General features: G+C 36.4%; 2 protein-coding genes across 2 annotated transcripts in view; both read right to left on the bottom strand.

Annotated features, from left to right (window-relative positions):
• Positions 1–1,531: 1,531 nt before the first annotated feature.
• On the bottom strand, positions 1,532–8,988 carry LOC307143714 (PC-esterase domain-containing protein 1A-like). The gene is made up of 9 exons (XM_079845471.1): positions 8,948–8,988; positions 8,500–8,732; positions 8,251–8,401; positions 7,674–7,908; positions 7,402–7,488; positions 3,493–3,585; positions 2,962–3,018; positions 2,707–2,835; positions 1,532–2,623 (listed from the first exon to the last, which is right to left on the bottom strand). The coding sequence occupies exons 2-9, from the start codon at positions 8,676–8,678 to the stop codon at positions 2,514–2,516; spliced, it is 1,041 nt and encodes a 346-aa protein (XP_079701597.1). The 5' UTR covers positions 8,679–8,732; positions 8,948–8,988; the 3' UTR covers positions 1,532–2,513.
• Positions 8,989–10,771: 1,783 nt separating this feature from the next.
• The window catches only part of LOC307143073 (PC-esterase domain-containing protein 1A-like), a 14,526-nt gene continuing 1,618 nt past the window's right edge, over positions 10,772–23,679 (bottom strand). The window contains exons 2-10 of the mRNA XM_079844341.1: positions 22,686–22,765; positions 18,435–18,667; positions 18,183–18,333; positions 17,861–18,095; positions 17,590–17,676; positions 14,355–14,447; positions 12,329–12,385; positions 12,074–12,202; positions 10,772–11,990 (exon numbers count right to left, since the gene is read on the bottom strand). Coding sequence (XP_079700467.1) covers positions 11,881–11,990; positions 12,074–12,202; positions 12,329–12,385; positions 14,355–14,447; positions 17,590–17,676; positions 17,861–18,095; positions 18,183–18,333; positions 18,435–18,613 — 1,041 coding nt within the window. The 5' untranslated portion in view covers positions 18,614–18,667; positions 22,686–22,765 and the 3' untranslated portion in view covers positions 10,772–11,880. The remainder of the gene's footprint in view (positions 11,991–12,073; positions 12,203–12,328; positions 12,386–14,354; positions 14,448–17,589; positions 17,677–17,860; positions 18,096–18,182; positions 18,334–18,434; positions 18,668–22,685; positions 22,766–23,679) is intronic.

Genomic DNA, 23,679 nt, shown 5'->3' with positions numbered 1-23,679 from the left:
CATAATTCGCCAAAACTTACCTTTTAAACCAAGATTTCCGTAAATGACGAGCGAGGATAAATTGCGTGTCGTAATGAGAGTCTTCTGTGAGATATTGCGCCCCTCGCGGTTAATATGGGCAAAACATCAGGGTTGCCAACTCTCACGCATTTGCGTGACACACTACACAATCTCAGTCTCACTCTGCCCAATTAAATCTCACGCCAAATTACCAAACCAGCTTTTGATATGAAACAAGATAAGCTTTTAATTTTTTTAATACGAAATTCAAACAATAAATACCGTTCTGGCGCACTTAATGTTGAAAAACAGAGTGCGACCCATAGGTTGCCATGCTTTCATCTCCCGGCGGCGCGCGCGGTCACGTGGTTCATGGAGCTCCTCTGAATAGTTCCAAACAAACCAGCGCCCAAACATTTGAATGGGTGTGACTATACATTACAGGTATTTGCAGCAATTTTTGGTAAACAGTACAGCATAGTGTGCATTGATTAGTATGTCAACCACATTTACATTATCTTTTTATTATGGAGAGTGATGAAGATGCAACATTGTTAACATTAATGTTTTTCTTTTATTTAGCCCTCAGGTATTCCTTACTAATTAGTGGTAAGGTCACTCATACTCACTGGTGGTCAAATGGGTCCATACTTAACTATTTTTTCAATTAAATAAAAGTTCAATAATATTTATTGAATAGAATATTTTGAGGAGATCTTTTAGTACTAAATACTATTTGTGCAATAATTATGGTCCATTAATGACCACTTAAAGTATTTTTCTTCAATTGTTTTATCATTTATATTACAATTAGTGTAGTAATTAAGGTTAAAATGGAGAATTCCAATGCAAAGAGGCAAATTAGAGTCATTTTGTGGCTGCCATGTAATACCTACCCACTAGATGCCTGTATGGCACTTTAATAAATATACATGTATCTAGTATATATATATATATATATATATATATATATATATATATATATATATATATATATACACATACACACACACACACACACACACACACAACTATTGCAGATCATAACTGCTTACTTATGTTTAGGTTTTGCATTTGAATAAATATTTAGACATGATCAAACACTTCTTTTAATGTGAAATTTTAAAACATTAATAACTTGCATCCTAATATCTTTAATGATACTTATATAAGCTCACACAAGTGAATATCAATGAATGCGAGCAAATATAATTTAACCCAAGAAAAGTTTAAAATAGTGCTAAAAAGGCAAATGTATTTTCCTTATATACAGTAGGCTATATACATACGATATTTGTGAACCTTTTAATTGTTCATAATGATAATTTTGCACCTTTCATGTAAAACAATTCTGGTTTCTGTTGGAGGTTGTCCCCGACTGCAGCAGGCAAATAATCTTTTAAATGTTCTTTTTATTCCTTTTATCAAACTTTTGTCTGTTGATTTCACTTTCATCATCAAATATTAGGCTATACATTTCTAAACTTAATTTGTGAAATCTTTGCACATAATTATCATACAGGCAAACAATCCATTGTCATAGTTACATTTATTCATATTGCAGCACTTCTCATGTTACTGTGGTATTCCTCATTTCTAAATCATCTGCTAAATAAATCTCATTACATGTAAACAACCTGAACCAATAATACTTATAATTTACTGATGTCAACAGTCAGATATAATCCCAATCTGTGGTAAACTGTTGTTCATATAAAGTGCTTTTATACTTCGGTCGATTCACAATTTGATTGCAAGGTCTGTAAAAGGCCTCTAACCCTCAAGGCCAAACTGCATCATGTACAGCTTCAGTCGGTCTGTCACAAATTCATCATTGCAAGGCAGGATCCTTAAAGAACTCTTGAATGGCTTTCACTAAAAATTCTCATAAAAATATCTTGCCTCTGCTTTACGTCTCCATGCCTTTTTGAAGGTAATCTTATCGCTTTCCTTTATTTACCCCTGAATTTTAATTCACAGTTCAGTCACATCTTTATCAAAGACCACCTCAAATGTCGGATGGTGATTACCATCGTGCAAGGGTTCAAATAATTTTTCCTAAAGGATATAAATAAAACTAAACATACACAAAAAAAGCTGTACAGCATTTTCTAAACATTAGTAAAATCAATAAAGCATTGTTCTTTTCCTGTGCCAATGGACATGTGCCCCATAAGATTCACACCGTGATATAACATCAAAATAAATGTGTTTGCGGTGAAAGAAACTGGTGGTTAAAATATAGATTATTAGGTGTGGATATGCAAATGTCTGGGACAAACAATCTCTCAATCGAAATACCTTTGGCTATTTTTGAGATCAAAGTATACTTTGAATTTGTCATTAGTTTGCAGTTGAATAGTTTAATCGGTTGACAAAAACAATATTATGTGAAAGTTCATTAAAATCTACATAAGTAAAAGTACAAGAAATTAAGAGATTTTTTAAGGAAGATATTTCACTACAGTGTTTTCTATTATAGCCATATGAAATGAGATGTCTTCTTGATGGATTTAGCATCTGTAGGGATGCAGTCTCTCTCGTATATGTGATTTTCTGTATTTCTGCTTCATGACTAAGTTGTTCACTGGCCAGTAGGGGGCAGCAGCGTAACTGTTAGAACCTATAAAACATAAATCAGCCTTTTAGCGCAATATTACATCAATATTAGATCCTGATAATTTGAGAATATAATAAAATCTGTACCTCTGTAGAAGTTTTCCCTTTCAAATCTTTGGTAACCTGCAGTCATGTGGGGTGGCAGATTAACATGGCAGTACTGTGACCCGAAGCCATTGAACTGCCTCATCCTTTGGCCCTGTGTCCAGACTGCACCTGGAAGATGAGAATAAAATGGTCACTTTAACATTAACAAAATAACCAAACATGACTAAAAACTACATTCCCCCAGTGCTTTCCAAAAGTTGTACAAATAGTGGTTCAAAGTGGCTTGATTGTTACCATTGTGCTTGGTGGGCATCATATGTGGATAAAAGCATCTCTGGTTCCTATATGGACCTGTTAAAAAGGCATGTTTTGAATTGTGAAAGTTACTTGAGAAAAGAAAAAGGTCATCTCTGTGGCGGGTATGATTTTTTCAAATGTTCGCATTTATTAGATCAAAAATAGAATTTAAAAACAGCAGTATTGTTAAATATTATTACCATTTAAAATAACCATTTTCTATTTAAATATATTTTAAAAATGTAATTTATTCCTGTGATAGCAAATCTGAATTTTCAGCATCATTACTCCAGTCTTCAGTGTCACATGATCCTTCAGAAAACAGTGTAATATGCTGATTTGCTGCTCAAGAAACATTTCTTGTTATTATCAAATGTTAAAAACAGTTGTGCTGTATCCAATTTTTCTGGAAACAAAAGAACAGAATTTATTTTGTCATTTTTGATCAATTTAATGCATCCTTGCCAAAAGTATTCATTTCTTAAATTATATAATTTATTGAGCCCAAACTTTTGGTTGATAATGTACCTTGATAGCGAGCAGGAGCTCTTGAGGTAACGTTAGCCGTTTGCCAGCTGTGGTTTTCGCGTAATGGTGGGTGCCTATCTGCATTAATCTGGTCTGCAAAAAAAGAAAAGCAAAAAAAGAACGAACATAAATTGGTGACTAAGGCTACGTTCACACTGTCAGTCCAAATCTGATTATTTGAGTATCTGATTGGAATCTGATCTAAAATTATTGACCGTCCACACTGTGTATCGCAACTGTTCAGATCCTATTTGTGTGTCCATGCCGCTCTTTCGTTTTCTGGAATATATGCATTGGTTTCTATGGCAATGACGTTGTAGGCATCATGCTCCAATCAGAACAGTCTGAACAGAACAGAAAAAGGATTTCCAGAAATTATATTTTGTACAAAAAAATGTTGTGGCACAATTTCTGCTGTCGCCGCATTACTGAATAAGAGACAAAACCTTGCCCAATTGTCTTTATAAAGATTTAATTTCTTGCAAGAAATGAGTCACAGTCATACAGCCATCTTCAATGTCTGCAGAGTGCACTAACTAGACATAACAGCACTCAGCTTTTTATCAGTTTCCCAAACAAAGTCACTCCTCCTGTAAATTTCCACACATGACAAGAAAAGCAGCACTTGCTCAAATCCCAAGTGTGCTGTTCATTTTAACTCTGATCCCTACGTTTAGGCCATCCTGACCCGAGTGTAGAACGTGTTCTCTATATTCTGTATATGACCTTTTACCTAGTAAGCTGGTTCTGTATGAATATATGCAAATCAATAAACATTTCATGCGCAATGTTTAATGTATAGCTATGATTACATTTTCCCATAACAAAAATCATTTTTGGAAAGACGCAATTACATATATTTATGCATGCACACACACACACACAGGTCATATAATTAAAATATTATCAAAAAGTAATTTATTTCACTAATTCCATTCAAAAAGTGAAACTTGTATATTATATTCATTCATTACACACAGACTGATATATTTCAAATGTTTTTCTTTTAATTTTGATGATTATAACTGACAACTAAGAAAAATCCCAAATTCAGTATCTCAGAAAATTTGAATATTACTTAAGACAAATACAAAGAAAGGATTTTTAGAAATCTTCGATTGAAAACATGAAAAGTATGAGCATGTACAGCACTCAATACTTGTCTGTACAGGAATGCAGTCATCAGTTATCGAGAGCGCGCACATACACGTTCCCTGCGCATCGATATTACAGACTCTCACGCACTTCTTGTACACGTTAAGGAATTTTAATTAATCGCACGCGTTAACGTTGACAGACAGCCCTAATATTATATATATATATATATATATATATATATATATATGGGGTGGCCCGGTTCACAAAACCCACGGTTCGGTTCGTATCACGGTTTTAGGTTCTGTACGGTTCTTGTTGGTTTTTTTTAATCGTTAACACTCCAGAAATTTACTTCAGCATATGATATATATAGGTTAATCATCCACAATTTAGGATACAGTATTAAACAATTGTTTTATCAAGTTGTTTCCTAACTGGCTGTCTACCGAGTCTGACACATTGGCGTAACATTTTTCATGTTAATCATATCAATTTTGATCAGAACAATGCACTGTGGCTTTAATTCAGCTGACCTGATTAAAAAAATTCACCATGAAGTGTTCCGTGTGTTTCACAATCACCATATGACATCCAGCAATGTGAAGGAAAAAAAAACGAAAAATAAAAACGAAAACACGACACTGCCAGAGGTTTTTTCCCAAACTTCAAAGGCATGTTTAAATTATTAAACCTAGAAGCATATCTTCACTTTTAAATGTTACATTTATCATGTGAACTACTTATATACAACCAGAGATGTATAGTAACGAAGTAGAACTACTTCACTACTGTACTTAAGTACTAAAAGGCAGTATCTGTACTTTACTAGAGTATTATTTTTTTCTCCTACTTCAGTACATATTTTCGATGAGTTTAATACTTTTACTCCGATATTTTTTTTATGTGCTGCATCGTTACTCGTTACAATTATAAAAATGTTACGAATCATTCCATTCCAAACCCACATTACCACTGCCAGAACGGAAGATGGCAGGTTTGATGAAGCTGGCACATCATTGAGCTATTAAGAAGACTGCCTTTTGATCAGCTTAAAATATGGACAAACCAAAAACACCACCTTCCACCCCTTCAACTTCAAGTGATCGTGGCTGTGAGAGAGAGCGCGCGAGAGCGAAAGAGCGAGCGAGAGAGCCCCGCGCGCGCGCATTCACTGCATTCACATGAGCGTCTTGCACTCAAATTGCTCTCTATTTGTTTACATAGTTAATGTGCACTGTGAAGTAACATATACAAACAATGAACAGCTGTATTTTTATTAACTAAGATTAACAAAGATTAATAAATACAGTAACAAATGTATTGATCATGGTTAGTTCATGTTAGTTATTAGTCTAATACATTAACTAATGTAATGTTAACAAATCAAACCATATTGTAAAGTGTTACAAACAAATCATTTACTCAGAACACCTCTTGAAATGAGAATATAAGTGTGCTTACCCCATTTTTTTATAGTAAGAGTGGTTAGTAAGATTTAATCTTAATGAACTACAGTATTTTCAGGTTATTCATATGGCAATGTGTAGAAAAATTACCTACCAACATTGTGATTGTCCTTTAGGTTAATCATTTGAAAAAACTTTTGACTACTTTCTTTAATAACTACATAACACAATACTTGTACTTTTACTTTCAGTACTTGAGTAGTACATTTTAAAATAAACTACTTGCAATACTTAAGTACAAAAAATGTTGAATACTTTAGTACTTCTACTTAAGTGTGTTGCTTAAAGAGCACTTCAACTTCTACTCAAGTCACTTTTTTGATAAGGAACTTGTACTTTTACTCAAGTCTGTGTCTCTACTCTAGTACTTTATACATCTCTGTATACAACATGTTATATATGCATGCGTGTATGAGACAGAGGGGAACACGGTCGCATTTGCAGCAGATCATAAATCAAAGCATGAGACAGACAGGGGTCGGAGGAGAACACCGGAAAATGTGACAGAATGGACAATATTTGTCTGTATTTGCAGTACACGAGCCGCAGTTCAGCTGCGCAAGACAAACACTGCCAGTGTGTGTATGCGCAACGGGCACGCGCGGCTCCCGCTCTCCGCACTGCATCTGCCCTTCCTTATCTCAGGTCCTGCAGGTCACATCACGTGTAGAAATGCAAGTGGGAGAGTCTCCCACTTGCATTTCTACACGTGACGTGACCTGCAGCACTCCACTTTTACTTTACTGTATGTCCACACACACACCTTATTTCGCACGAAAAGGACACCCACATTGCGCATGCGTCGAACCGTGCTATGCACACACTCCGAACTGAGACAAGCGAACCAAACGGTTTGGTTTTTTTCCATGTACCGTGCCACCCCTAATATATATGCATAAATTGAGATTTATAGATAATCTGAAAGCTGAATAAATAAGATAAGATGGTTAGGATATGACAATATTTGGCTGAGATTCAACTATTTGAAATTCACGCATCTAAAGGGTGCAAAAAAAATCAATATTGAGAAAATCGCCTTTAAAGTTGTCCAAATTAAGTCCTTAGCAATGCATATTACTACTAATAATAAATGTTTTTATATATTTACGGTAGGAAATTTACAAAATATCTTCATGGAACATGAACTTTACTTAATATCCTAATGATTTTTGGCATAAAAGAAAAATGTATCATTTTGACCCATACAATGTATTGTTGGCTATTGCCACAAATATACCCGTGCAACTTATGACTGGTTTTGTGGTCCAGGGTCAAATATGATACATTTTTGCTAAATAAAAGTCATACATATTTACTGAGCCCAATCTTTTGGTTGATAATGTACCTTGATAGCGAGAAGGCGCACTTGGGGTAGCCGTTTTCCAGCTGTGGTTCACGGGTAATGGTGGATGCTTATCTGCATTAATCTGGTCTGCAAAAAAAGAAAAGCAAAAAAGTACAAACATAAATGGGTGACTAAATGTTCCAAACATCTTTAGGCAAGTCATTAATTACAAATGTGATTATTTGAACTGTTTGGTTGGTAAAGATAGAAACTTATTTTGCAGCCTTAAACCTCAGCTAACCAACGGCACCAACTCGATCTGCATTTCTCACCAAGTTTTGGCAGCTCCACACCCCATGCCTGAGCAACATGCTCTAGGAGCAGGCCTGTGATCTTTCTGTGGGTGACAGAATTCCAGTGTACACCATCGTGCATCCGGTGTTGCAGGCTGAAGCGAAACTGGAAGTGCAAATCCAGCACATCAAAGCCGAACTCGTTGGCAAGAGTGGCTCCAAAGTAATTGGCTTCAATCACATCGAATCTTAAAGTTGGAACCATGTGTGCAATCTGAGTTTGTGGGAAAGATGAAAAAGGATTATTGACTCATCACTGTTCGTGAGGGTTCATCCTCTACCAAGTTAAAGTTCTGTTAATTTATATAGCTCTTTAACAGCCACACGACTGACCAAAGTGCTGTACAAAGGATCAGACGAAAGGAAAAAAATATATATTATATTATATTAATATATATATATATATATATATGATAAATAAAACAAAGTCTGGCCCCAATTTATACAAAACTAGATGAATATATAGAATAACACCAACAAACAAGGTAAAGACATTATAAAAATACAACAAAAACTATAAAAGAGATTTGCTCTAGCGCTCTTTTTTGTAACCCACCTCTGGGACCAGGAAACCTCCCACAATCTTCTTGCCCAGGGGCATGGTCATGTTCCACACAACCAGGCTCTCTTCTGGCAAAATGCTCTTAAGCTTTCTGAAGAACGTGTTGAGGTTTTCTCTATACTCCGAGGCCCATTTATGGCTGTACCTGTGCAGTTAAGTAAAAAATTATGTTAATCGAACAAATAATTATGACATGCTAAATATCTTATGCCTGTAGCAAGCTGTAATGACGAGCACTCCTACCTGGATATATCCCAGACACAAGAGTTGACGATAACCAGGTCTGGTTTTATGCCATGGTCAAAGTCAGCTAGGATGCTCTCCATGTACCGTGAGAAAACTTGAGTCACAAAATAGAAGCGGATCAAGTGGTGATCCGTGCGGTACTGTCTCACTTCTCTGTACTTAGTGCCGTTATTCATCTGGCCGAACTGGCCACCTTCCACCAGGCAATCCTGTTCAAACGAAAACTCACCCTAGGAAATATGGGTAAGATAGATCCATCATCAGACACTGCTTAATCAGGAAACTCCATACAGGATAGGGAATATTCCTATCCTTCCAAATTCACATACACAACAGCCTTATTTGCTCCCATATATTGATTAAGTTACATGAAATAATACAAATGATCAAAAAGGTATATACTATAGGTTAAGTCTTCAGCCAAAATATCTATTGGACATGGTACCTGGTTTTTAGCTGGTCATCCAATGGTCGACCAGTTACTATGTCCCAAAAACTAGCATGACAACTTTAAAATGATGTGGCCAGCTGGAACTGCAGCTGGTCTAAAATGGCCTAACGTTACCGGTTTACACCAGTTAAAAACAAGTTGCTATATTGGCTACCAAATATAGCATCTTAATCTGGATTTTTCCAACAAAACAATTTGCTAAATGTAAAAATCTAATGTTTGAACGTACATTTTAGGATTAGTAAAAGGAAACATATTCAGATACTGACCTTGGTTTTTAACTGCGATAAACTTAAATACGCGTCTCTCTGTAGGATTAGGACTAAATCCTTGTAGACAGAGCGCTGAACTGGAGAGAAAATCAAGTTATTCTTTCAAAAAAATCAATTCTTGTTTTGTTTTTTTGTTTAAATCAAGTGTAGTTTAGAGTGGGGAATCACAATTCACGAAGGCCTATAACAATATTAATCTCAGTCAGTAACGTTACTCACTTGAGTCTCCTAACACCACAACAAACTTGTTGTGGAGCAGTTGAGCCACAGGCCTCATCGTGCCGTTACCTGCCTCACATTGAAATCAGAGTAACGTTTGATTGAAGCAAAACACACGTAAACTTTATATTAACAAATGACAATTCGATACACGTTGGGCTTGAATCGTTAACTGTGGGTTTCCTTTTATTAAACACCATAATTCGCCAAAACTTACCTTTTAAACCAAGATTTCCGTAAATGACGAGCGAGGATAAATTGCGTGTCGTAATGAGAGTCTTCTGTGAGATATTGCGCCCCTCGCGGTTAATATGGGCAAAACATCAGGGTTGCCAACTCTCACGCATTTGCGTGACACACTACACAATCTCAGTCTCACTCTGCCCAATTAAATCTCACGCCAAATTACCAAACCAGCTTTTGATATGAAACAAGATAAGCTTTTAATTTTTTTAATACGAAATTCAAACAATAAATACCGTTCTGGCGCACTTAATGTTGAAAAACAGAGTGCGACCCATAGGTTGCCATGCTTTCATCTCCCGGCGGCGCGCGCGGTCACGTGGTTCATGGAGCTCCTCTGAATAGTTCCAAACAAACCAGCGCCCAAACATTTGAATGGGTGTGACTATACATTACAGGTATTTGCAGCAATTTTTGGTAAACAGTACCGCATAGTGTGCATTGATTAGTATGTCAACCACATTTACATTATCTTTTTATTATGGAGAGTGATGAAGATGCAACATTGTTAACATTAATGTTTTTCTTTTATTTAGCCCTCAGGTATTCCTTACTAATTAGTGGTAAGGTCACTCATACTCACTGGTGGTCAAATGGGTCCATACTTAACTATTTTTTCAATTAAATAAAAGTTCAATAATATTTATTGAATAGAATATTTTGAGGAGATCTATATATATATATATATATATACACATACACACACACACACAACTATTGCAGATCATAACTGCTTACTTATGTTTAGGTTTTGCATTTGAATAAATATTTAGACATGATCAAACACTTCTTTTAATGTGAAATTTTAAAACATTAATAACTTGCATCCTAATATCTTTAATGATACTTATATAAGCTCACACAAGTGAATATCAATGAATGCGAGCAAATATAATTTAACCCAAGAAAAGTTTAAAATAGTGCTAAAAAGGCAAATGTATTTTCCTTATATACAGTAGGCTATATACATACGATATTTGTGAACCTTTTAATTGTTCATAATGATAATTTTGCACCTTTCATGTAAAACAATTCTGGTTTCTGTTGGAGGTTGTCCCCGACTGCAGCAGGCAAATAATCTTTTAAATGTTCTTTTAATTCCTTTTATCAAACTTTTGTCTGTTGATTTCACTTTCATCATCAAATATTAGGCTATACATTTCTAAACTTAATTTGTGAAATCTTTGCACATAATTATCATACAGGCAAACAATCCATTGTCATAGTTACATTTATTCATATTGCAGCACTTCTCATGTTACTGTGGTATTCCTCATTTCTAAATCATCTGCTAAATAAATCTCATTACATGTAAACAACCTGAACCAATAATACTTATAATTTACTGATGTCAACAGTCAGATATAATCCCAATCTGTGGTAAACTGTTGTTCATATAAAGTGCTTTTATACTTCGGTCGATTCACAATTTGATTGCAAGGTCTGTAAAAGGCCTCTAACCCTCAAGGCCAAACTGCATCATGTACAGCTTCAGTCGGTCTGTCACAAATTCATCATTGCAAGGCAGGATCCTTAAAGAACTCTTGAATGGCTTTCACTAAAAATTCTCATAAAAATATCTTGCCTCTGCTTTACGTCTCCATGCCTTTTTGAAGGTAATCTTATCGCTTTCCTTTCTTTACCCCTGAATTTTAATTCACAGTTCAGTCACATCTTTATCAAAGACCACCTCAAATGTCGGATGGTGATTACCATCGTGCAAGGGTTCAAATAATTTTTCCTAAAGGATATAAATAAAACTAAACATACACAAAAAAAGCTGTACAGCATTTTCTAAACATTAGTAAAATCAATAAAGCATTGTTCTTTTCCTGTGCCAATGGACATGTGCCCCATAAGATTCACACCGTGATATAACATCAAAATAAATGTGTTTGCGGTGAAAGAAACTGGTGGTTAAAATATAGATTATTAGGTGTGGATATGCAAATGTCTGGGACAAACAATCTCTCAATCGAAATACCTTTGGCTATTTTTGAGATCAAAGTATACTTAGAATTTGTCATTAGTTTGCAGTTGAATAGTTTAATCGGTTGACAAAAACAATATTTTGTGAAAGTTCATTAAAATCTACATAAGTAAAAGTACAAGAAATTAAGAGATTTTTTAAGGAAGATATTTCACTACAGTTTTGCCTATTATAGCCATATGCCAGATGTCTTCTTGATGGATTTAGCATCTGTAGGGATGCAGTCTCTCTCGTATATGTGATTTTCTGTATTTCTGCTTCATGACTAAGTTGTTCACTGGCCAGTAGGGGGCAGCAGCGTAACTGTTAGAACCTATAAAACATAAATCAGCCTTTTAGCGCAATATTACATCAATATTAGATCCTGATAATTTGAGAATATAATAAAATCTGTACCTCTGTAGAAGTTTTCCCTTTCAAATCTTTGGTAACCTGCAGTCATGTGGGGTGGCAGATTAACATGGCAGTACTGTGACCCGAAGCCATTGAACTGCCTCATCCTTTGGCCCTGTGTCCAGACTGCACCTGGAAGATGAGAATAAAATGGTCACTTTAACATTAACAAAATAACCAAACATGACTAAAAACTACATTCCCCCAGTGCTTTCCAAAAGTTGTACAAATAGTGGTTCAAAGTGGCTTGATTGTTACCATTGTGCATGGTGGGCATCATATGTGGATAAAAGCATCTCTGGTTCCTATATGGACCTGTTAAAAAGGCATGTTTTGAATTGTGAAAGTTACTTGAGAAAAGAAAAAAGGTCATCTCTGTGGCGGGTATGATTTTTTCAAATGTTCGCATTTATTAGTAGGGTTGGGCATCGAGAACCGGTTCCAACTTGGAACCGTTTAAAAAATAACGATGCCATTGGAATCGTTTAGAAATTTTGTTTTCGATTCCGATCATCGGTTCCAAACGCGCAAGTTTTCGGAAGTGCTTGCCGCGCCCGTTTGTTCTGTTGCAGACATGGAGCACGGTAAGCGGCGCTCAAAAGTGTGGCTTTATTTCACTTAAAAAAAAAAAGCCTGGTTCGGCACAGTGCAACACATGACAAACTTATTTCTTGCACGGGAGGATGCACTACAAATATGTGGTGTATACATTAACGAGTGTAGCGTGTTTGAAATGCTGCGCAGGTCCTCCTCGGGCAACCCTGCGCTAACCAACGTTATTAAAGGGATAGTTCACCCTGAAATGAAAATAAAGCCTTCTTTTACTTACCCTGATGTTGTCCCAGTGCCCTATGTCCTATGACATTTAAAATACAGTTCCTGCACGCGCTCCTTCCTATTATGGCAGTGAATGGCGATCAGCTAAAACATTACAAAAAATAAACAAATGTATCACGCAACGATACAGGGAGACGCGCGCCATATGGAAAGTATTCAGGGGGCACACTATAAGGTTTTGCGAGAAAGAAACCGTATTATTCAGTCAAAACACTGAGCTCGGCCGTTATTCTGAGCGCGCTCCTCTGTGTGCACTATGAGGCGCTCATGCCTACTATAATAACTCGCACTGTTGTCATTGCACCCACGATAAGCACACACACACACACACACACACACACACACACACACACACACACACACACACACACACACACACACACACACACATACATACATAACCATTTTGAGAAATCAAGCTCAATAGAAAAAAACGCGATTCTCGTCTTTTCTACAACGTATATGATAAGAAATAATACTAATAATATAACCTCCTTAAGTGAATATTGTGTACCGGTTGTCATGACAATATTGCACGAGGCTACTGCGGCTTGAGTGCGCACACACAGGAACACGCGCATTTGAACAACAGCTGGGTGAGTAAAATATGGCTTTATTTTCATTTCAGGGTGAACTAACATTATCCCACCTCATCATAATCAGGTTAGTGATTGTAGTGTAATAACAAAGCCCTTGACCAAATTGCGAATTGTGGTGAACAACAACGTTACCGAAATTATTTTCCCCCCTCGTAGATAAATGTAGATATAAATTGCCCACGCTAGTAGCCGTCCTAATATGACTGCTGTTAATGCTATTGTTAAGTCGGGACTCGGTGTGAAACTCCATTCACCTTTGCAGCAAAGCAAGTGGAAATGCCAGCGGAGAAAGTCCCAAAACTAAAACTCATTATTGAATCAAAATACAATTTTCCTCTGTGAAATGAGCCTGTGACATGTTGTGACTCCACCCCTCAAAGAATCGGAATCGAGAATCGAAAAGAACCGTAATCGAAACTAAGAATCGGAATCGGAATCAGAATCGTTCAAATCAAAACGATGCCCAACCCTATTTATTAGATCAAAAATAGAATTAAAAAACAGCAGTATTGTTAAATATTATTACCATTTAAAATAACCATTTTCTATTTAAATATATTTTAAAAATGTAATTTATTCCTGTGATAGCAAATCTGAATTTTCAGCATCACAGAAAACAGTGTAATATGCTGATTTGCTGCTCAAGAAATATTTCTTGTTATTATCAAATGTTAAAAACAGTTGTGCTGTATCCAATTTTTCTGGAAACAAAAGAACAGAATTTATTTTGTAACAATGCAAAAGTATTTACTGTCATTTTTGATCAATTTAATGCATCCTTGCCAAAAGTATTCATTTCTTAAAAATTATATAATTTATTGAGCCCAAACTTTTGGTTGATAATGTACCTTGATAGCGAGCAGGAGCTCTTGAGGTAACGTTAGCCGTTTGCCAGCTGTGGTTTTCGCGTAATGGTGGGTGCCTATCTGCATTAATCTGGTCTGCAAAAAAAGAAAAGCAAAAGAAGAACGAACATAAATTGGTGACTAAGGCTACGTTCACACTGTCAGTCCAAATCTGATTATTTGAGTATCTGATTGGAATCTGATCTAAAATTATTGACCGTCCACACTGTGTATCGCAACTGTTCAGATCCTATTTGTGTGTCCATGCCGCTCTTTCGTTTTCTGGAATATATGCATTGGTTTCTATGGCAATGACGTTGTAGGCATCATGCTCCAATCAGAACAGTCAGACTGAAACGGATTTCCAGAAATTATATTTTGTACAAAAAAATGTTGTGGCAAAATTTCTGCTGTCGCCGCATTACTGAATAAGAGACAAAACCTTGCCCAATTGTCTTTATAAAGATTTAATTTCTTGCAAGAAATGAGTCACAGTCATACAGCCATCTTCAATGTCTGCAGAGTGCACTAACTAGACATAACAGCACTCAGCTTTTTATCAGTTTCCCAAACAAAGTCACTCCTCCTGTAAATTTCCACACATGACAAGAAAAGCAGCACTTGCTCAAATCCCAAGTGTGCTGTTCATTTTAACTCTGATCCCTACGTTTAGGCCATCCTGACCCGAGTGTAGAACGTGTTCTCTATATTCTGTATATGACCTTTTACCTAGTAAGCTGGTTCTGTATGAATATATGCAAATCAATAAACATTTCATGCGCAATGTTTAATGTATAGCTATGATTACATTTTCCCATAACAAAAATCTGGAAAGTGAATTTTTGGAAAGACGCAATTACGTATATGTATGCATGCACACACACACACACACACACACACACACACACACACACACACACACACACACACACACACACACGTCATATAATTAAAATATTATCAAAAAGTAATTTATTTCACTAATTCCATTTAAAAAGTGAAACTTGTATATTATATTCATTCATTACACACAGACTGATATATTTCAAATGTTTTTCTTTAAATTTTGATGATTATAACTGACAACTAAGAAAAATCCCAAATTCAGTATCTCAGAAAATTTGAATATTACTTAAGACACATACAAAGAAAGGATTTTTAGAAATCTTCGCATGAAAACATGAAAAGTATGAGCATGTACAGCACTCAATACTTGTCTGTACAGGAATGCAGTCATCAGTTATCGAGAGCGCGCACATACACGTTCCCTGCGCATCGATATTACAGACTCTCACGCACTTCTTGTACACGTTAAGAAATTTAAATTAATCGTACGCGTTAACGTTGACAGACAGCCCTAATTTATATATATATATATATATTAGGGGTGGCCCGGTTCACAAAATATATATATATATATATATATATATATATATATATATATATATATATATATATATATATATATATATATATATATATATTTTGTGAACCGGGCCACCCCTAATATATATATATTATTCTGCAAAATATATCCGTTCTGCAAAACGGACTTCAGGATGGACTAAAATGAACTCCCAAAACGTACTGCCAGATTCTGGAAGATGAATTCTTCAAACAGTGGTGCAAGAGGATGTGGTGCTGGTCCTTCAAGAGTCACTCTCAACCTATCTGTCCATAAAGCCTATAAAAAAACCTTCTTCATGTATTTTACAACACTTCAGCTTGTGATTCTTATTTAGTGGGGGTCATTTTTTAGGATTCTTTACCTAACTGAAGTCTCTGAGATCCTGACACCTTGCACTTCTGGAGACTCCAGGTAGGTTGCAGCTCTGGAAAATGGTGGCGCTGGAGACTAAAGGGTTCCTGATGGTTTCACCCTTAATTCTTCACCTTAATTCTTAATTCTTTTGCAGTTAACAGGTGTCTTTTCTCCGCCACATGTTTTTGTCTGACCCTGCTGACCCAACGAGCATTTCACTGTCCAATGGTCATGCCTTAACTTCAATGTCTAGTATTGCATTAGTATTGCATCCTTCTCATGGGCATTTAATACTTTTTAGAGTTAAATCTCTTTTTTGGCTCAATTTATCTGTAAAAGAAAACATGCCTAATAATTCTGCACACCTGAATATAAGGTGTTTTTCATTTCCAGCCTTCATGAACAATTATATATCACTTATACATTATTAAATACTAAATTAATAGTAGTTATTAGGATTACTGTGGTTTGGAATTGGTCAAATGTGCCTGGAAAAAAAATATGATCAGAAAATCAACGTGCCTAATAATTCTGCACTCCCTGTACAACATGTTATATATGCATGTGTGTATGAGACAGAGGGGAACACGGTCGCATTTGCAGCAGATCATAAATCAAAGCATGAGACAGACAGGGGTCGGAGGAGAACACCGGAAAATGTGACAGAATGGACAATATTTGTCTGTATTTGCAATACACGAGCCGCGGTTCAGCTGTGCAAGACAAACACTGCCAGTGTGTGTATGCGCAACGGGCACGCGCGGCTCCCGCTCTCCGCACTGCATCTGCCCTTCCTTATCTCAGGTCCTGCAGGTCACGTCACGTGTAGAAATTAATTTCTTAATTAATGTCCACACACACACACATACATACATACACACACACACACACACACCTCTTATTTCGCGCGAAAAGGACACCCACATTGCGCATGCGTCGAACAGTGCGACGCACACACTCCGAACCGAGACAAGCGAACCAAACGTTTTTTTTTCATGTACCGTGCCACCCCTAATATATATGCATAAATTGAGATTTATAGATAATCTGAAAGCTGAATAAATAAGATAAGATGGTTAGGATATGACAATATTTGGCTGAGATACAACTATTTGAAATTCACACATCCGAGGGTGCAAAAAAAAAATCTATATTGAGAAAATCGCCTTTAAAGTTGTCCAAATTAAGTCCTTAGCAATGCATATTACTACTAATAATAATTTTTTTATATATATTTACGATAGGAAATTTACAAAATATCTTCATGGAACATGAACTTTACTTAATATCCTAATGATTTTTGGCATAAAAGAAAAATGTATCATTTTGACCCATACAATGTATTGTTGGCTATTGCCACAAATATACCCGTGCAACTTATGACTGGTTTTGTGGTCCAGGGTCAAATATGATACATTTTTGCTAAATAAAAGTCATACATATTTACTGAGCCCAATCTTTTGGTTGATAATGTACCTTGATAGCGAGAAGGCGCACTTGGGGTAGCCGTTTTCCAGCTGTGGTTCACGGGTAATGGTGGATGCTTATCTGCATTAATCTGGTCTGCAAAAAAAGAAAAGCAAAAAAGTACAAACATAAATGGTGACTAAATGTTCCAAACATCTTTAGGCAAGTCATTAATTACAAATGTGATTATTTGAACTGTTTGGTTGGTAAAGATAGCAACTTATTTTGCAGCTTTAAACCTCAGCTAACCAACGGCACCAACTCAATCTGCATTTCTCACCAAGTTTTGGCAGCTCCACACCCCATGCCTGAGCAACATGCTCTAGGAGCAGGCCTGTGATCTTTCTGTGGGTGACAGAATTCCAGTGTACACCATCGTGCATCCGGTGTTGCAGGCTGAAGCGAAACTGGAAGTGCAAATCCAGCACATCAAAGCCGAACTCGTTGGCAAGAGTGGCTCCAAAGTAATTGGCTTCAATCACATCGAATCTTAAAGTTGGACCCATGTGTGCAATCTGAGTTTGTGGGAAAGATGAAAAAGGATTATTGACTCATCACTGTTCGTGAGGGTTCATCCTGTACCGCTCTTTTTTGTAACCCACCTCTGGGACCAGGAAACCTCCCACAATCTTCTTGCCCAGGGGCATGGTCATGTTCCACACAACCAGGCTCTCTTCTGGCAAAATGCTCTTAAGCTTTCTGAAGAACGTGTTGAGGTTTTCTCTATACTCCGAGGCCCATTTATGGCTGTACCTGTGCAGTTTAGTAAAACAAAAATTATGCTAATCGAAAAATAATTATGACATGCTAAATATCTTATGCCTGTAGCAAGCTGTAATGACGAGCACTCCTACCTGGATATATCCCACAAACAAGAGTTGACGATAACCAGGTCTGGTTTTATGCCATGGTCAAAGTCAGCTAGGATGCTCTCCATGTACCGTGAGAAAACTTGAGTCACAAAATAGAAACGGATCAAGTGGTGATCCGTGCGGTACTGTCTCACTTCTCTGTACTTGGTGCCGTTATTCATCTGGCCCAACCGGCCACCTTCCACCAGGCAATCCTGTTCAAACGAAAACTCACCCTAGGAAATATGGATACATCAGACATTACTTAACCAGGAAACTCTATATGGGATAGGATAATTGTCCCATCCTTCACATAGACAGCAGCTTCATTTTCTCCCATATATTGATTTAATTAAATTAAAAAAATATCAAAACTGTGTATTTGTTTTTTGCCAAAATATCTTTTGGACATGGTACCTGGTTTTTAGCTGGTCATCGGATGGTCGATCAGCTACTATGTCCCAAAAACTAGCATGACAACCTTAAAATGATGTGGCCAGCTGGAACTGTAGCTCAAATCAACCAAATTTCTAAAACTTCCCCAGGTCCAATTTTTTTTTTCAGAAGAAAGAAAATCCACTATATTGTCGAGGGGGTCAAAATGACAATTTTCACCTAAGATTTGGAGCCAAATTACAGGGAGGTAAAAATGTGTAAAAATGACACAAGATTATTTTATTTTTACACAGAGATTGGTAGGTCTATTAGTTAAAGCCGTTTACTTTAGCCATCTTTGTTGCATTATATGCCAACGGCGACCGTTCCAAAGTTCAAAATTTTGCCCCAAGTTTGCATGTCTGTAACATAAAATTGTACTCAATTGTACAGCAGGCTGATGTATTGATTGAAGGAGAAAAACTCATGGTTGTGTCAGATTTTAAATACCTTGGTATTATTTTAGATTCTAATTTAACTTTTAAAAAGCATGTTAAACAGGTGGCTAATACCATCAGATATAATCTGGCTAACTTCAGACACATAAGGCCATATTTAACCACAGAGGCAGCAAAACTTTTTATGGATGCCATGATTTTTTCCCACATATCATATTGTTTTACAAGCTGGTCCCAAGTAAATGTGACAACTCTTAAACCAATAGAAACCCTTTATAAGCAAACTTAAAAATATTAGATCAAAAACCTATCAGTTATCACCATTGCAATATTATTACTAAATATAATTTATTCAGTTTTGACAATTTCTTAAATTTTTTAGATGCTGGTCTCATTTTCAAAATTTTACATGGGCTTGCGCCACCACCACTGGATGAATTTATACAACAGAAGAGCAGTAGTGGAAGGGCAACTAGGGCAGCTACCAGGGGAGACTGTGTTGTACCGTATAGACGTAGTAAGTTTGGCCAAACTGTCTTCTCAGTACGGGCTTCAAATTATTGGAATTGTCTCCCTGTTGAACTTAGAGAGAGCACCAGCTATTTAGCATTTAAATTTACACTTAAGAAATGGATTAAAAACACTCAAAACTGCAATCATCTATAGTAGGGTTTAGCCTATCTTAGGTACTGCCTTCTTTGTATTGTACTTATTATTATCTATCTATTCTCTTAATGTGATGTGTTTTCAGTTTTTTCATGTATTTTTTTTTTTGTACTATGATGCTGTGTTGACCTGCCAAGGGACTACAGATGAAAATTAGCTTTATAGCTAACTCTGGCGCATTTACATTTTGAGTGTAAACAAAAAAATGTTGATTGATGTGCTTTGTCCCTTTCAAATAAAAAGGAAAAAAAAAAATTGAAAAAAAAAAAATATTAAATATATCTTTATTTCCTTTTAGATTTTGGTTTTAATAAACATTTTGTATGGGATCTTCATTTGAAAGGCCCTATAAGGTTAAATCAAAGAGATATGGAGATCTTAATGCAGCTCCACGAGTTAATTGGTCAATTGAAAATGTTTAGTGGTCAAAAACCAAATGGGGGTCACTTTGCAAATTTAAAGAGGACTATCTGAACAACAAATAATGTTGAAACTAGACATATATTTTTTTTTTATGTCAACACAATTGTATAGAATACACCTCTCTGAGTGCCATGAATATTATTTTCCCAAAGTTTACATGCCTTTCACTCAAAAAAGTACTAAAGATATCTCAATATGATTTTAGATTATGGTTCTACTTTTTTTTTTTTTTTAAATCTTAATTTTTCAAGGCCCTATGTGATTACATCCCATCGATATGGGGATATCAATGTGGCTCTGTGTTCAATTTTGCCCATTTTCAATGGTCAAAAACCAAATGTGATTCACCATGGACTCCACTAGACCCCTGAAGGTGTGCTGTGGTATCTGGCACCAAGATGTTAGAAGCAGATCCTTCAAGTCCTGTAAGTTGCGAAGTGGGACCTCCATGGATCGGACTTGTTTGTTCAGCACATCCCACAGATGCTTGATTGGATTGAGATCTGGGGAATTTAGAGGCCAAGTCAACACCTCAAACTCATTGTTGTGCTCCTCAAACCATTCCTGAACCATTTTTGATTTGTGGCAGGGCACATTATCCTGCTGAAAGAGGCCACAGCCACCAGGGAATACCTTTTCCATAAAAGGGTGTACATGTCTACAACAATGCTTAGGTAGGTGGTACGTGTCAAAGTAACATCCACATGGATGGCAGGACCCAAGGTTTCCCAGCAGAACATTGTCCAAAGCATCTCACTGCCTCTGCCGGCTTGCCTTCTTCCCATAGTGCATCCTGGTGCCATGTGTTTCCCCAGGTAAGTGACACGCACCCGGCCATCCACGTGATGTAAAAGAAAATGTGATTCATCAGACCAGGCCATCTTCTTCTATTGCTCCGTGATCCAATTCTGATGCTCATGTGCCCACAGTTGGCGCTTTCAGCGGTGGACAGGGGTCAGCATGGGCACCCTGACTGGTCTGCGGCTATGCAGTCCCATACGCAACAAGCTGCGATTCACTGTGTATTCTGACACTTTTCTATAAGAACCAGCATTAACTTCTTGGGCAATTTAAGCTACAGTAACTCATCTGTTTGATCGGACCACACGGGCCAGCCTTCACTCCCCATGTGCATCAATGAGCCTTGGCCGCCCATGACCCTGTCGCCGGTTCATCACTGTTCCTTCCTTGGACAACTTTTGATAGATTCTGACCACTGAAGACCGGGAACACCCCACAAGAGCTGCAGTTTTGGAGATGCTCTGACCCAGTTGTCTAGCCATCACAATTTGTCAAACTCGCTCAAATCCTTACATATACCCATTTTTCCTACTTCTAACACATCAACTTTGAGGACAAAATGTTCACTTGCTGCCTAATATATACCACCCACTAACAGGTGCCGTGATGAAGAGATAATCAGTCGATGTACATTTGAATCAGTTTCAGGTATATTTGGAAGAAGGGATTTTGTTCATGAAGCTTCTGAAGTTACCAGGAGTTCAAATATACAGTATCATAACTACATGTTACAACATAGACATACCAATATGATATCTCTGGGATTGAACTATACAGTGCCTTAAAAATGAAGATTCCAAAAGAAAAAAAGTTTCATAGGAAAAAAAAATCTAAAATTATATTAAGATATCTTGAACACTTCTTGAGTTACGGACTAAAAAAAATGCACTCAGAAAGGAATGTTGTATGCAATTATTTTGATAAAGGGAAAAAAGATAAATTTTTGGTTTCAGTAATATTTGTTCTTCAGACATTCCTCTTTAAACACAATAGGTATCAGGGTTTGAAAAGTTACCCACATTTGGGACCTTAAACTTTTTAAAAGAAAAGTTTATTTAAAAGTTTAAAAATCTAGAAGGATATTAAGAAATCTTTACTTTTTGAGTTACATGCATGCAAACTTTGGAAAAATAATATATGGCACTCAGACAGGTATATTCTATGCAATTGTGTTGATTTGTGAAAAGTATAAGCTGTATGCAAAGTGACCCACATTTAGTTTTTGACCACTAAAATTGTGTACAATTTACTCATGGAGCAACATAAGGATCTCCATATCTCTGGGATTGAACCATATAGGGCCTTTAAAATTAAGATCCCCCCCAAAAAATGTTTGTTTACACCAGCTAATGAGCAACTTGGAAAAGATAGAAACCAGCTACTATATTCCAAAATATAGAATCTTGATCTGGATTTTCCAACAACATAATTTGCTAACATTAAAAGATTAACGTTAAATGTTTGAACGAGTTCATTTTAGGATTAACGTTAGTCAAAAAAGACACAATGAAACATGCATTCAGATACTGACCTTGCTTTTTAACTGGGCTAAACTTAAATACGCGTCTCTCTGTAGGATTAGGACTAAATCCTTGTAGATTCCGCGCTGAACTGGAAAGAAAATTATCTTAATTAAACAAATACGAATAAAATTAAGTGCATTTTAGACAGAATATTAATCCCCGTCATTATTTACCTGAACTTCCTAACACCACAACAAACTTGTTGTGGAGCAGTTGAGCCACATGCCTCATCGTGCCGGTGTTAAGGTTACCTGCCTCACGTTGAAATCAGAGTAACGTTTGATTGAAGCAAAACACACGTAAACTTGTATACGAATGACAATACGATACACGTTGGGCTTACCCCCGGGTTTCCTATCAAACACCATCATCAACAAAATGTACCTGCTAAACCAAGAATTCCGTAAATATCGATAAATTGCGTTCTGTGGAGACTGTGAAGAAAAGCTCGATTATTGCACCCCTTGTGGTTAATATGGGCAAAACATGCTAACTTAATTTGTTTTTTAGACATCATACCCCCGGTTTCACAGACAATGCTTAAGCTAATCCTAGACTAAAATGCATGTTTGAGCTATTTTAACTGAAAGAATCTTGCACTGACAAATCTTAAAATATGTCAGTGGCATTGTTTTGTCTCAAGATGCACACCAGTAATGTTTTTTTCTTGGGCACGTTTATAAAAGTTACTTAAATGTCCTAATTGAACTAAGGCCTAATCCTGGCTTAGTCTAAGCCCTGTCTGTGAAACCGGGCCTTAGTGTCTAGTCGTTCTAATTAAATTCTCTCTAAAGCCCCATGCAGGCCCCCATCATAGCAGGGAAAACAACTTTTTATAAAAATACATATCTCACTCACTGTAAACTAAAATTGTACTGTACAGTAGACTACTTGAAATGTCATTTTTACAAAAAATGTATATATAGAGATTAAATTCCAAATGATTAAAAAGTAGACCTACAGAGAAATTATAAAAATGTTAAAATATGAGTACATAATTAT

This window comes from Gobio gobio, assembly GCF_949357685.1.
Source record: "Gobio gobio genome assembly, chromosome: 2".
Lineage (NCBI taxonomy): Eukaryota > Metazoa > Chordata > Actinopteri > Cypriniformes > Gobionidae > Gobio > Gobio gobio.
This window is presented reverse-complemented; position numbering and strand designations above follow the sequence as displayed.